The 15,420-nt window shown below is 44.8% G+C and overlaps 1 protein-coding gene across 3 annotated transcripts in view; it reads left to right on the forward strand.

Moving 5' to 3' along the window:
• The first annotated feature begins 790 nt into the window (after window positions 1–790).
• Window positions 791–15,420, forward strand: part of EPG5 (ectopic P-granules 5 autophagy tethering factor) — a 60,659-nt gene continuing 46,029 nt past the window's right edge. For all 3 annotated transcript variants that reach the window (XM_071580505.1, XM_071580507.1, XM_071580506.1), the window contains exons 1-9: window positions 791–874; window positions 4,669–5,607; window positions 8,246–8,489; window positions 9,312–9,448; window positions 10,012–10,119; window positions 11,124–11,197; window positions 13,306–13,414; window positions 13,730–13,844; window positions 14,442–14,592. In XM_071580505.1, the coding sequence (XP_071436606.1) occupies window positions 827–874; window positions 4,669–5,607; window positions 8,246–8,489; window positions 9,312–9,448; window positions 10,012–10,119; window positions 11,124–11,197; window positions 13,306–13,414; window positions 13,730–13,844; window positions 14,442–14,592 (1,925 nt within the window). In that variant the 5' untranslated portion in view covers window positions 791–826. The remainder of the gene's footprint in view (window positions 875–4,668; window positions 5,608–8,245; window positions 8,490–9,311; window positions 9,449–10,011; window positions 10,120–11,123; window positions 11,198–13,305; window positions 13,415–13,729; window positions 13,845–14,441; window positions 14,593–15,420) is intronic.

The raw sequence follows: 15,420 nt of genomic DNA on the forward strand, positions 1-15,420 counted from the left end.
ATGGCACTCTGTCCCCGCCATCACTCTGCGTCCCCACAGCACTCCATGGGTCCTATGGCACACACACCGCCCTGTGTGTCCCCACAGCACTCCATAGGTCCTATGGCACTCTGTGTGTTCCCACACCTGAGTGTCCCCACACCCCTCTGAGTCTCCCCACACCACTCCGTGTGTCCCTAGGGCACTCTCTGTGCCCCCACACCCTTCTGAGTGTCCCCACAGTGCTCCATGAGTCCCCACACCACGCCGTGGGTCCCTATGGCACTCTGTCCCCGCCATCACTCTGTGTGTCCCCACACCGCCCTGTGTCCCCACACCGCCCTGTGTGTCCCCACAGCACTCCATGGGTCCTATGGCACTCTCTGTGTCCCCACACCCCTCTGAGTGTCCCCCCCCACCACTCTGAGTCTCCCCACACCACTCCGTGTGTCCCTAGGGCACTCTCTGTGCCCCCACACCTCTCTGAGTGTCCCCACACCGCCCCCGTCCGCCCCCACAGCGCTCTGTGGGTCCCTATGGCACGCTGTGTGTCCCCCACATCATCTGTGTGTCCCCACACCGCTCCGTGGGGACACACAGAGCTCCATGGATCCTATGGCACTTTCTGTGTCCCTACATCCCCTTGTGTTCCCTGACACCGCCCTGCAGAATCCCGCACCTCCCCGCCCCTGGCATGGCGCTCCCCCGGCGCCCCGCCCCGCCCCGCCCTTAGCCCCTCGGCCCCGCCCCTCTGCCCGCCCCGCCCCGTGATTGGCCGGCGCGCAGGGGGGCGTGTCTTGCCGCCCGTTCCGGCGCGGCCCTGCCCGAGCGCGGGGGCAGCGGGGCCATGGCCGAGGCCGTGCGGCCCCCGCGCCGCGCCCGCGGCCGCGCCAAGGTAACATCGGGGGGACCGGGGGGGATCGGGGGGCCCGCACACCCTGCGGCGCACATGGCGGGTCCCCGCGCTCGGGGGTGGCCGCTCCAGGCCGTGTTTACCTCAGTGTTTACATCCGTGTTTGTGCGGCCTCTGATGGTGGAGGGAGGGGATGGAAGGTGCGCGCCTGTGTGTGTATGGTGGTGTTTGTTCGATAAAAGGAGTCCTGCTGCTCTGCGCTCCGAACACACGGATTTGGAGTAGCTGGCAGCCCGGTGAGCGGTGTGGTAAGGCCCTGATTAGTAGCAGGATGTAAACAAGCTGTTTGTTCTCTTGTCCTGCGGCCTCCTCAGGTGTCCCGCGGGACGGCCCGGGGAATGTACAACCGTGGAACTTGTCGGCATTTACAGTGTTGTAATGTCGTGCGGGGGCTAGTCCTTCTGGGAGAGCTGGGGGTGTTCATTCTGGAAAGGGAGAAGGCTCCAGGGAGACCTGAGAGCCCTTTCCAGTGCCTAAAGGGGCTCCAGGGAGACCTGAGACCTCTTTCCAGTGCCTAAAGGGGCTCCAGGAGAGCTGGAGAGGGACTTTGGACAAGGGATGGAGGGACAGGACAAGGGGGAATGGCTTCCCACTGCCAGAGGGCAGGGATAGGTGGGATATTGGGAAGGAACTGTTGGCTGTGAGGGTGGTGAAGCCCTGCCACAGGTTGGGGAGAGAAGCTGTGGCTGCCCCACCCCTGGAAGTGTCCAAGTCCAGGTTGGACAGGGCTTGGAGCAACCTGGGATTATGGAAGGTGTCTTTGCCCATGCCAGGGGCTGAAAGGAGGTGGTTTTTAAGGTCATTTCCAACTCAGATCATCCTGTGATTCTGTGATGCTACATCTTATTTATATAGGTTTGGTTTTGAAATGCTGAGGATATGAGGCCATGTGTAACACACAACCATGCTGCTTCTACATCAGATGGTGCTACAGCTTTTGAGTATCACTATTCCTAGGTTTTAATCCTGTTTTAAATGTGTTGCCTGTTTGTGATGTTAGTACTGACAGCTTTCTGAAGGCTTGATTTTCTTTGCAGAGAGTGTCAGTAGTTTGTGGGAATGATCTGAACTGAAATACCTCACAAAATGAAAGTGTTAACTTTTTAATCTCTTGTGAACTGCAAATCATAGGGCAAGGGTATTGAAGTCATGATGGTCAAAGCTCTGTGAAAATGATGAATTACTTGACCATTATTCTGTAAAACAAGGGTTAAATGGAAGTGTCCGGTGTGGCTGTGATTCTTGAACTGAAGGCAGGTAAGGATTGGAGGGAAAAGCAATCCCAGAAGAGTGAGTGTGTCATAGTTTTGGTTTTGATTCAGCCCTGTGGCCTGTGGAAGGCAGTCAAGCCTTAAAACTGCTGCCTAAGAGAATTGTTTCCCTGCAGGAAGGCAGTGAGTCATGGGTACCACTGGTGGCTCATTAAGGACATGTGTGTGATGATTCCGGTCTTTAGCCGTGCTTCCAGGTGGAATTCACCATGAAACAATTCAGTGGCTGTGTCACATGTGGAACCCATAATCCTTGAAGTGCTGCACATGACCCATTCCTGGTATTTCTGTTGCTATTACTGTTCTCACTTCTGTTCATACTCAGGCATGCCTGCAGATGCAGTTTGGAGGTCACTCACTTTAGGGACTTTTCCATTCCCAAGTCTCAGAAACAGCTGTAATCCTCTGAAAAGCTGGAATTCTTGTGAGCTGGCAGAAAGGCTGGCTCAGCTGCAGAGCTGCCAAGTGGTGAAATGGAGCCCAGAACTTTCTGAAAATAGTAGCCCCAAAGTTAAGCTGGTGCAGCACTGGTAGCTCCAGGCTGACTGAAGAACAGTGAGGTGACAAAGTCAGTGTGCCTGGAACTGGTAAAGAGGAACCCTTTGTCTCTGCTTTTTCCTGTGGGTGACACTCCAGATAGGTTTCCTGAAAATCTAGGGGTGTCCTTGGAGCTTGAGGTGTCATTCATAATGTGCAAGGACAGGAGAGTGATCAGCCATGGAACAAGGCTAATGAGCAGGTGTCATCTTCCTGTTCCTGGAAGTGTTCAAGGCCAGGTTGGATGGCGCTTGGAGCAGCCTGGAATAGTGGAAGGTGTCCCTGCCCTTGGCAGTGAGTGGAATGAGATGGTCTTTAAGGTCCCTTCCAACACAAACCATTCTGTGATTCTTTGACATGTGACTTCGGGGTAAACCTCAGAATTCTGGTAGAACAGCAGGTTCTGCTTTCATGTTAATTCAGAACCTGATTTCTCTCATCTCCATCCTTTCTCAGGTGAAATCCCTGTTAACAGTTACGGCAATTTTTTTTTTGCCTTGGAATGTGAGAGCTGAAAGGCATTCCATAAATTTCAAGTAGTTTTATCAAACAGCAGTGTTTGGGAGGAATACAGGGTACTGAGAGATAAAGGGAGTTTATTCTCCACAAGGACTGCAAAAGGAAACTTTGGGATTGTAGAGAGGAAAGGACGTATATTTGAGGTATGTGGGTCAGGACACTGTCAAAAATATGATTCACTGATACAGTATCCTGTGGATATTACTGACTTCGAGTTAATTGTCAGGAGATGTTTATTATGACAAGTCCCAGCTTTAAAAATTGCACTGATGTATTTTTAACCTCTCACTTGCAGCTTTAGCTAGTCTTGGAGTGAATCAGAGCTGTTTTGTGATCAGAGCTGTTTACAGGTTTTAATACACTGGAAAACAGTCTGAAAGCAAAGGCAGAGTATTTCCATGTTGTGAAAGGAGCTGTGAGCATATGTTTGGAGTAATATGCTTGAGATCAAGGTGAGCTAGTGCCTTGATTGGAGCATTTTCCTTTTATACTTTCTCTTAAGGCAAAGACATGTCAGATGTTTACTAAAAATATGTTACACTGTCAGGAAGTTTCCAAAACTGTCATCTTTTCCCCAGCCAGGAGGGATATTAGGAGCTTGTACTAATTTCACCTTAGTTCTTTTTTGCATTATCTCGGTCATCCAAAACTGGAGCACTGTGACCAAACTCCTCAGTTTCACTCTTGATAAACTGGTATGTGTACATACACAATGTACAATTTTTTTTTCATATATTGGTAAATGATTTATGAATTTTCAAAATTTTTTTGGATTTGCTTTGCTGTGCTTTGGGAAGGAGGCTAATCTACACCTTAGGCTAGTTTTATGGGAATTACTTACCCTCAAAGTAGTCTTAATTTAAAATTGACTTAACAATTCTAATGGCACTCTGAAATTTTTCTGTGCCTCTGGTGTGCATTACCTATTGAAAATAGTTATTTCAGTAGTTGTTCAGCTGTTGTGATGGTTTTAGAAGGTAGTTAGTGGTTCCACTTTGGACTTTGTTCTGAAATTACTTTTTTGAAATTATTTTTCCATTCATTGAAGCATTCTGTAAAACTTAAGATGGATCAAAAAGTAACTTTTTTTTTTGTAATACAGGGAAATTCTGTGACTCTCATTAGAGGTCAGGGTCCTGTTATGTTGATTATTTTCTATGTTAATGAAGCATTCTGTCCTGTGATATTTATAGGTTTTTACTTAGTAATATTGAGACATTGTGCAAGAACTGACTAAGAAAATATGCACTGACAGTCTTCAAAGGGCAGCTACAGAACAAAGATGTGTTTGGTATATTTGTTTTTATCTTTAGTATTATGAAAATTATTACGTTAAGGGCTTTATGAGATGTGACATTGACAAATAGTACTTCAGGTGATGGTGGGATTTGGAATGCAAAGTCGAGAGATTCATTTGGCAGTGACATTGTTAATTTTTCTTTTTCGTAGGAAAAAAAGAAAAAGAGTACTGAGGAGTCCCAGATACAAGAGCCTGATGATGTATTCCTCCCTCCTGTGGCAGAAGGGTCTTCTCGACCTGGGAAAGTGCAAGTGGAACATCCTGGAGAATTTACAGAAATTCAGCTCAGAGATGAAGTAGAGGATGGGAAAACTACAAACAATGTGTGTGACATTCCTGAGAGTCATTTACCTTCAGCAAATGAAGGGGCTCTCACATTGTCTCTGGAGCTCCCCACAGATGCAGAAGAGGTCAAAGCTGATCCTTCCCATGAGGAGTGTGTGGGGGATGCTGAGAAGAGTGGGAAGAGACAGTGGGACAAACCTCAGAGCTCCATGGAGGCGGTTTCTAGTGGATCAAGAAATTCTGAGTTATTCAGTAGTACCCTCCAGCCCAGTGCTGTTGGCTCTCACACGGTGCTGGGCTTTGTGCGGGACAGAGGAGCTGAAAACATACAAGATGTTAAAAGTCCTCTTGCCTCCTCTTCAGAGAAGCTTCCTCTCAGCACGTCACAGCTCTCTGAGAAGTCCAAGGCACGTGTGCAGCGTGTGGGGTTGAAGTCACTTTATCCAGACCTGTCTGCTGAGCTGTCCTACGAGAGACCCACCATCATGGCAGTGAAGCCCCTGCTGCACCATGACAGGCTGTACCCAGAGCTCCCCACCGAGCCAGAGCTGGTGCCATTCACCAGGGAGCAGCTGAAGATCTTCGAGCCCTGCTCCTGGCTGGAGAATGTTGACTCTTATGCCGAGGAATTCGAAAGTGTGGCCCATCAGGACAGGCATGAGTTCTACGAGCTGCTCCTGAACTACATGCGCTGCAGGAAGCAGCTGCTGCTGGCTGAGGCAGAGCTGCAGGCCATGATAACTGACTGCCAAAATGTGAAGGGGAGATTATGGACTTTCAAAGAACAGCAGAAAACTGTGCAGGTGCTGTTGTTGAAGCTACTTTTGAACCCAAACTATTTGGCTGTGATTCCAGAAATGAATTTTACTTGCTGCCAAGTTCATTGTGTTTAAGTTGTTTTGTTTTAAAAGCAGAATGTTAAGGGTTGGAAGGGACCTTAAAGATCATCAACTCCCAACTCCCCTGACATGTTCAGGGGCACCTCCCACTAGACCAGGTTGCTCAAGGCCTTATCCAGCCTGACTTTGAGCACTGCCAGGGTTGGGGCATCCACAGCCTCTCTGGGCAACCCGTGCTACTGTCTCACCACCTTCACAGTATAGAATTTCTTCCTAATATCCGGCCTAAATTTCTCCTCTTTCAATCTGTACCCTTTTTTCCTTGTCCTGCCACTACAGTTCCTGATGAAAAGTCCATCTTCAGCTTCCTTGTAGACCCCCTCCAGGTACTGGAATGCTGCTGTGAGGTCTCCAGGCAGCCTCTGCTTTTCAGCTCCAACTTTCTCAGCCTGTCTTGGTAGGGGAGGTGCTCCAGTCCTCTTAGCAATCTTGAGGCCCTCCTCTGGACTTGCTCCAACGGTTTCGTGTCCAGATATGATTGCCTTTGCTTTCTCTTCCTCCACTGACCCCCCCCAGGTTTAAGAGTATATGCTGTAGTGAGTTAGGACAGTTCATTGTTTGATTTTTAACTCTGATGAGTGTGGGGTGGTGGGATGTGTGTTAGTGGTCCCTTTTGGGGTCAGTCTTGTGTCTGTGGTCAGTTAGAATGAGCTGTGTACGCCCAGTTCTGCCTGCCTGTGGTGTCAGGTGAAGTTTGTACCGCAGCATTCTGAGCAAATGCAGGGGATACATGATGCAGTGACTGTAGCAGTGATGTCCCATCTGGCCTTCTGCCTGCAGGGACAGTTTCCATTGATGTCATTCCTGCTGTCAGAGCTGGCAGCAGCAGAGGAGCTCCAGCTCCAGTTGCGCTCGGGGTCAGCCATGTTGCTCAGAGAGAGTGTGAGATCCATCCACTTTTAGTAACTTGCTCTGTAAGTGTAGCTATGGTTTTAACTACTTTCCAGTTTGGCCATGGTGTTGTCACATTTTCATCTGCAAACCAGAGGGGTTTGGGGAGCTCTTTGTTTTCCCCCAGACTCATTCTGTGTCACTTGTCTTTGGAGGTAGATGTTACAGTGCTAGTGAATGAAATTGTTCTAACACTGTGTACAGCCAACACATCATCAAAATTGTCTGAGGGTGCTAAATACCTGTGCATGTAATAGCTTTGACTGCTGTTCCTGTCATTGTGGCTCCTCAGAGTTAAGAAACTGAACAGTTTTGAATATTTTTCTTTTTACTGGGGAATAGCCCTGAACCTTACCAGACTCAGTTTTGTGATGATCCCTTTCTACACTGAAAGCAGTTTTGGCTTTGCTCTTACTGGTCATCAGACAGTTGGCTAAGCTTTTTACTTGCTTTATTCCACCTCAATTCACTTAAGTATTTATTGTATGTCCAAACTAATTGTTATCCTGATACCAATTGAATGTTCTTACTCTAGTATTTAGGAAATACAGGGCTGCTTTAAAGCTAAGCTTCCAGAGTGCTAGTTTGGAATGTTACTTATTGAAAGAATAACAGGGATGTTATTTATTAGAAGAGTAATGGGAATGTTATTTATTATGGTTTTCTTGTGCTGAAGAGTTAGAGATAGGGCAGAGGAAGACTGGCCTCACTTTTGATTTCAGTTTGAGAAAAAGTTAGAATGCAGTTAATCTCTGAAAATTTTAAACGTGTAGGGAGGAAGTGCTACAGATTATCAGTTCTAGGAGCTTAGAAAATATTTACCTTGTTTTGGTGCATGATTTAGCTTGAAAATAGCAGAGGCAAATATTTTTGGGAAATCTCTAAATTGGGAAGCAGATGTACTCATTGGGAGTGAGACACCTGGTTTAGTTCATGTCTCTCAGTGCTGCAGAAAAGCCACTTCATGGCCGGGTCCAGAGAAGAGCACCAAGGCTGGTGAAGGGACTGGAGCACAAGTGCTGTGGGGAGAGGCTGAGGGAGCTGGGGGTGTTTAGCCTGGAGAAGAGGAGGCTCAGAGGTGACCTCAGCACTGTCTGGAACTACCTGAAGGGAAGTTCTAGCCAGGTGGGGGTTGATCTCTTCTCCCAGGCACTCAGCAATAGGACAAGGAGGCACGATGGGCTCAAGCTCTGCCAGGGGAAATTGAAGTTGGAGATGAGAAAAAAATTCTTTGCAGAGAGAGTGCTCAGGCATTGGAATGGGCTGCCCAGAGAGGGGGTGGATTTCCCATCCCTGGAGGTTTTTCAACTGAGCTTGGCTGTGGCAATGAGTGCCATGATCTGGTAAAGGGACTGGAGTTGGACGAAGGGTTGGACTTGATGATCTTGGAGGTCTTTTCCAACCCAATTGATTCTATGATTTCTAGATCTGAGGTATATAAAGTTTTTTTTACTCCAGAAGTCAAAGATAGGAATCTTCAGTAACCAGCAGCTCTGAGAAGTGTGGAGCATGTTCCCAACTGTTTGCATTTCACATTTGTGAAGTGTTCCTTTTTATAAAAGCTTTGAAATCTATTGAGGGTTACTGGCTGTTAAGCTTGATCCCACAAAGTGGCAAAACCACTCACATGAAATACCTGCTCTCCTTTCAGGGTGTCTGTGCAGATCAGTGCAAAGTGACGGGTCACCATCGCTACCAGACCGTGGAGCTGAACGACAGCGTGTTGGGGGAGCTGAAGAAGCTGTTTGAGGCCAAGGCAGAGCACGTGCACCAGACCCTGGCCCTGCACTCATACACCTCGGTGCTGTCCCGACTGCAAGTGGAGTCCTACGTTTACAGGTTGCTCAGCAGCTCATCCCTGCTGAGATCTGTGGCCCTTCAGCAGCAAGAACAAGGTGTGCTGCTGGTCTGGACCCCTCCCCGTGGGGGTCAGGGTGCCCAGTGCCTTGTTTACCTGCAGTTTTGGAGTCATGTGGTGGAATTTTTGTACTGGCCTGTTTCTTCTCTGATTCAAAAAGCTGTTGATCTTATGTAGGGGTCAGTGAAACTTTCTTCTCACAGGGAAAAAACTAGTTTTCTTAACTTACTCACTTGGACAGTGGAAACTGAATGCAGGACTGCTGTCTTCTGTCTGAGCTGCAGACTGGCACTATTACTGTACAGAAACATTGTGTGGGATGGGACACCCAGACTCACAGTCTTCTTTTATTCAAGGCAACATAAAATGAAGGGTTTTGTCCAAACTGATTGTGCACAATTCTGAAATGGACTGGATGTTTTTCCTGATTTACTTCCTCTTGGAAGGCCACCTGAAATCTGACAGCTCTAATACTTAGAATTATCTTTTTTTTCATCCTAAGTGTTTTGAGTTTGTGCCAATGTAATCTTTGAGCTAAAGTATTTCTCCTCCTCCTGCCCCAGATATTTTTCTTCTTATGCCTCCCTTTGCACCCCACTTTTTAGATTGTTTGTATGTATAGTAGTTAATGTTGAGGAAAGGCCACAGTATATTCATATAGTAAGTGTCCAGTGCTTAATTATAAGATTAAATGAAGTACTCTAAGTAAGTGTTCTTCTCTGTCAGATTTAGCAAGCAGCTGTGTTGAAATGTCTTGATATCTCTAGATACAGAGAGCAAGTTTTTTATGTGGCCCCAAACCCACTGCTTATGCTCCTATGGCATGTCAAAACTTTTAAATGCTTTTCTTAATTTACAGTTTCAAAGCAGTCAGAAAATCTTTCTTCAGACTTGAGCCACTTGAAGGAATGTATCAGTGTCCTCTTCAGCTTCACTCGCAGAGTTATTGAGGATCCTCAGTTTCAGAGTGACCTTCTCATGTGGCTGCAGAGACTGGTGAGGGAGTGGGCATGGATGTATCTGATCCAACACATGGGATGAGTTTGGGAGTCATGTCTAAAAGTGTTATTGTTTCTCTGACTGTCCTATGGGCAATCATTTTGTTTTGGTGGGGCTCGTTCTACTTCAGTGACAGAATCTGCTGGCAGATCTTAGAATTAGTTCCCTTGTCTGATGAAGTCAAGCAGCATTAATGAGGACTGACACCTCAGCAGCTAACAGTGCTCAAAATGGACTTAATATTCATTATGATTTTACTTATTTCGAAATTAAAACTATTCAGACTTGTCTTGTTTGAGAAACTTCTGTTCTTGCTGATTTGTGAATAAATTAGTTTTCGATGAGATTGTAGAAAAATAATTTACACCAAAGAAAACAGTTTGTGGCTCATAAGCCAAGGAAGCAGACGTGTAAATGTTGTTCTAGAACAAGCTCTAAAAATTGAGGTTTGTTAGAAAGCATGGAAAAAGAAATGAACAAACAGTATTATTCTAGTTAACAAGACTATAGTGAGATGAATTTTGAAATTATTTACATGATTCCAATATGCTTCCCTTTAGGGGTCTGTGCTGCAAAGAATTGGCTGTCCAGGTGACCATCTCTTCCTTTTCAACCACATCCTTCGGTGTCCGGCTGGGATCAGCCAGTGGGCTTGTCCATTCATTCAGGTGTGAATGTTTAATTCTTTATTGTCAGAAAATGTAAGTGGGAGTGGAGTGGGTAAGGACAGGAGAGTGTCTGGTGCCCAGTCAGTCCCTCCTGACTGACACACCTTCCAGGTGTGTGGAATCACGGTGGCAGTGACAGGTTTGTCAGTGAGTGAATTTTCCCCTGTTAGCCCAACCATGTGCACCTTAACAGGGGAACACACTTCACTCTTGAATTGAGAGATTCAATGAAAGGGAGTCAAGGGCTTGCCATGTGCCTCAGTAAGCTTCATGCACCAGCTTTTGGGAGTGCTCTCCAAGAAATGGAAAGAATATTTAGACAAGTGAAAATATAAGACAAGTGAGATTGGAGGCAGCTCTGTAACGTGTAAGGAATGAGGAGGAACAGATTTTTGTATCCTACATGTGGAAATGGGACTGGCTTTCCTGGAAAGAGTATTAGTTAATTTCAGTGGCAGAAGAAAGGTTTCACTTTGTATGGATCAGAGTGCAGATATCCAAAGGCACCAGAGCATTCTTTCAAAGAACATACTTGCTCCTTCAAGAGGAGATAATGTTAGAACTCTAGCCAGAGGAAAAGGACTGCAATTACACTAACAGGAAAGGTAAACAATGCTGTAAAAGTATACAATAGAGTAATTTAGGTTGGAAAAACCCTTAATATCATTGAGTCCAATAATTAACCTAACATGAGAGAACCCCAACTTCCCCCATGCTCAGCATCTGAATTCCCCCTGGTGCCCAGGCCTACATGTGGAACAAAGAGGTTGCCTGGTTTTTTTTGTGGAGCTTTTGATGTTTTTTTTTCTCCCCTGTAGTTTAATTTTTATGAGTAATTCTTTTGGACAACTCAAAATATTTTGCCATGGCAGGGTGTGGGTACTGTCTTTTGTGGGTATTTTTTAGTCTTAGCAAAAAGTTAGTGACAAATGTGAATTTCTTTGCTAAAACTGATTTGCCCTTTTTTTTGCTTATTTAGATACATTTTTTACATTTAATTTCAGATAAAAGTCTTGGATAACCCATCAGGTGTCTTCCATTTCATGCAGTCTCTTGCCCTGCTTATGTCTCCTGTCAAGTGAGTATGAATATGATTTTATACTTATCACAGAATAGAATCATAGAATTGATTGGGTTGGAAAAGACCTCTGAGATCATCAAGTCCAACCCTTGGGCCAACTCCAGTCCATTTACCAGATCATGGCACTCAGTGCCACATCCAATCTCAGTCTAAAAACCTCCAGGGATGGTGAATCCACCACCATTCTATTATTTAAGAATAGAAAACATGACACACAACCTCTTTGTAAAACTCTGAAAGTTCTTTGCAGACAAAGTCATAAAAACAGGGACAAATAGATTCCTAGTTTAATTCAAACTCTGTTGACTCATTCATCTTGAAATTCAGCCTTGGCAGTACCTTCTCCTGTACAGAGTATGGTGCTTCTTGCTTTCAGCCCAAATTTTAGGGTCAAAGAATCACATTGCTGGTATTTAGGGGATTTTGTTGTGATTTTGCAAGTCTGGCCCTGAGTTAAGTGAGAGTCTTGTTTATTGGAGGCTGTTATTTTAAACAGTTTTATTTTCACATTTCCTCTCTAGAGCTGCCCCTGGGAAACCAGTGTATCCTGAGGGGCTGTGGGATGTGTGTTGCCAGTGCATTTTGGTGCTTGTGTTTTCAGCAATGGCCAACTTGATGTGTCTGAGGTGATGCTCTCAGATGTTGATACCAGAACTCAGAACCTCTGCAGTGTTGAGTCTGGTCCATTACACCTCCTGCATGGCAGGAACAAGTTTGAATTCTGAATTTGGTTTATGAAATCAGTATTTCAAAACTTGTATTTAATTTGTAATACATTCATAGTACCAGTGTAAGTTCAGGGAGATCAGGAAGGTGATGCCAGAGTTCTGTGGCACTGTTTGCACAGCTCTGCTAGTACAATCCAGGTTAAAATTGCAGCAGCCAACTTCCATCTGACTTTTTATATAACCTTCCTGCATGTTAGGCTGGTTGGTCTGAACAATTAGGTGTTTATACAGGATACAGTCTGAAACCAGTGGTCCAGACTTAAGGTGGGCTGATACATGGAACTGAAGCTGGATTGATTTGGGGCAACTCTTTCAGGGAGGGTCTTCGGTTGTAGTACTCAGTTTGCATAAGGCCAGTCGTAGGACAGTGTGTGTGGTATCCTGCTAATGCAGCTTCTTCACATTTTCTTTTTTAAAAGGATTTTTCCTACGCATCAGCAATAATAGTGATATTTCTCGCATATTTAAATGTGATTGCTGTGCAGAGCTGATAGCCGTTTATGTTGTTCTGGATACTGCTTGGAAGATAATTTACTGAATTTGGGAGATAGGTGTGAGCCTCTGAGGGTATCAGGTTATCCCAGAGTCATTTACGATCACAGAATTTATTAGGTTGGAAAAGATCTTTGAGATCATCAGGTCCCACTGTTACCCCAGAACCACCATGTTCGCTGCTAAGCCATGTCCCCAGGTGCCACATCCATATGTTTTTTGAAGATTTTGGAGAATGGTTGACTCCACCACTGCCCTGAACAGTCTGTTGTTGTGCCTGATCACCCTTTCCGTGAAAAAAATGTCCCTAATATTCAATTTAAACCTCCCTTGGTGCATCCTGAGGCCATTTCCTGTCCTATTGGTTGTAATATGGGAGCAGAGTTTGACACCCCCCAGCTCCCCCTCCTGTCAGGGAGTTGCAGAGCGAGAAGGTCCCCCTGAGCCTCCTTTTCTCCAGGCTGAGCCCCCCCGGCTCCCTCAGCCACTCCTGCTGCTCCAGCCCCTTCCCAGCCCCGTTCCCTTCCCTGGACATGCTCCAGCCCCTCCATGTCTCTCCTGTCTGCGGGGCCCAGAACTGCCCCAGCACTGGAGGTGCCTCAGCAGTGCCAGCACAGGGACAGGCATTGCCCTGGGGCTGTGACACCCCATGGCTGGCACAGCACAGGGGCCACTGGCCTGTGCCCACCTGGGCACCTCTGGGCTCATGTCCAGCCACGTCTGATCAGCAACTCCAGGGCCTTTTCTTCAGAGCAGTTTTCTGCTTTACTTATTGATTTCTTGTATCTGTTCCTTTTTTTTACATCTTTTCCGACTAAAGATGAATTAATTCAGAGTTATTAATTTTCTACTTTCTTTTACACTTGATTTTTCACTTTAAACCAGAAATCGTGTGGACTTCATGTGCCATATGAAACCAAGTGAAAGGAAAAGTTCCTCTTCATCTGGGAAGGAGTCTGGGAACTGGACCCTGGTAGATGAAGGAGGAGAGGAGGTACAGCAGATGACTTACTTTTGTTTCTCTTTTTTTCCCTTTAGGCTTTTGCACAAGCTTATTAGTCTTTGTGAAATAGATGAAGAAATGCTGGTTTGTTAAGTTAAAAAGCATGATTTGAAATTTACTTCTGTTTTACTCTCCTTTTATCCCTTGGTGTAACTGCAGAGAGTGGAGCTTGGAGGAATGAGTATTAACAGATAGAATCCAAACATTTGAGTTACTGCTTACAAAACTGTATTTAGTAAAATAGTGAAGGCCTTTTATCATTTATTTTATTGTGAAGCTACTGAAAGCACTTGTATTTGTCTATAGGATGAGGATCCTGAAACAAGCTGGATTCTGCTTTCAGAAGATGACTTGATTGCTCTGTTGTCACAGTTTCCATTTCATGAACTCTTTCAGCAATTCCTTGGGTTTAAGCCTGGAGGTAAGTCAGTTGCTAAAGAGTAATTCTTCATTTTGCTTGTGCTAATTGTATTAATGACTGCCACTGCTGAGATTGTTACTGCATTATGGGACTCTCTGAGTGAAGTAATAATGAACCTGTGCAACAGCTCACAGGCTAAATAGTGAGATGCAAGTATATATGGAAGTATATATATAAATTAAAAACTTACAGCAATACTTAGCATAAAAAGCATTACAGTCTTTTCCATTAGTTTGGATGTGATTGGTAGTTGACTCCCCAGAGTGCTTTCAGAACTATTTCACAACTATTTTTTCCCCTTGCCTCTTAACTATAATTTACTGTGATTTTTCTTGATTTTTTTTGCAAAATTTCTGGACAAGAAGGTAATTTCTTGCTAGGGGTCTCTTATAACCTGCATAGTTTATTTATACTTTGATATTTAACAGGTATTTATCACTCATATACAAAAAATACATTTCAGTTCACTGTAGAACTGGCAAATAATGCTCTGTTTGCCAGCCATATGGTGAATGGTAGCTTTGGGTGCTTCTGATGTTACTTAAAAAAATCACAGTTCACATTTTTTTGTCTCTCATTTTTCTGTCTTGGTCTTAGGTGCTTATTTTCCTGAGAAAACAACTCCCCAGGAGATGATGAAGATTTTTGCCTTTGCAAACTCTTTAGTGGAACTTCTGTCTGCAGGGTTGGAAACATTTAACAGAGCACGGTACCGACAGTTTGTGAAGAGAATTGGTCACCTCATCAAGTAAGAGAACACTTTCTCTGTGATGTGACTGAAACTGTTTCATACAGACCTGCTGAAAAACGCCCAGAACCAACTATCAAACAACCAAAAAAGCCCAACCCCGACCCAAATTGTTCTTGGGTAGATTTTGCTCTGAAAGTTGGTCAGTTCAGTGTTAGCCTGCCTGGAATCTGTGATCCCAGAATCCTTGACTCTAATGTTCTGTCTGTGAAATGGGGAATTGCAGAATCTAATGCTGTGGTACAAAGCCAATGAGCTGACTTCCACCAGTCATGTGGTTAAGCTTGGCTTGGGAAGTCACTGAAATCCAGCAAACAGTTCCTTGAATCACCTCTGTTTATATCTAGTGTTATATATATCTAGAATTGTTTTAGGGTTTTTAATTTGCTCCTTGCAAAATCATTATATTGTTGCAATATAATTGTTGTAAATGTGATTGAGACAAAAAAGTTGCTCTTCAAAACTCTGTCAGTCACTTTATATGGTTTCCATGAGCTTGTTCTCAAGGGGGAATACAGTTAAATCAGAAACAAAATCTGTGTTTGTGTTGTGTAGCAGTAACATTCTCAGTATGATTATTCTTGTACTGCCATTTTGTTGGGTATAATTGTCTTAAGGCTCTGAAGGTCACACACAAACTAATTTGGTATAGTATAATATTATACATCCTTTGCTTGAAAAAAAAAATAGGACACAGAAATTTTTAGACTGATGTGGTTTATATAGAAATCTCTGAAAGCCAGAGGGCAAAAGGTTTTCCATGTCTCTTCTGACTAAACTCTGATCTGGTGACGCTTGTCTGTGTTTTCATGTGGTGATGACATACTT

Source organism: Pithys albifrons, chromosome Z (genome assembly GCF_047495875.1).
Source record: "Pithys albifrons albifrons isolate INPA30051 chromosome Z, PitAlb_v1, whole genome shotgun sequence".
Classification (NCBI taxonomy): domain Eukaryota; kingdom Metazoa; phylum Chordata; class Aves; order Passeriformes; family Thamnophilidae; genus Pithys; species Pithys albifrons.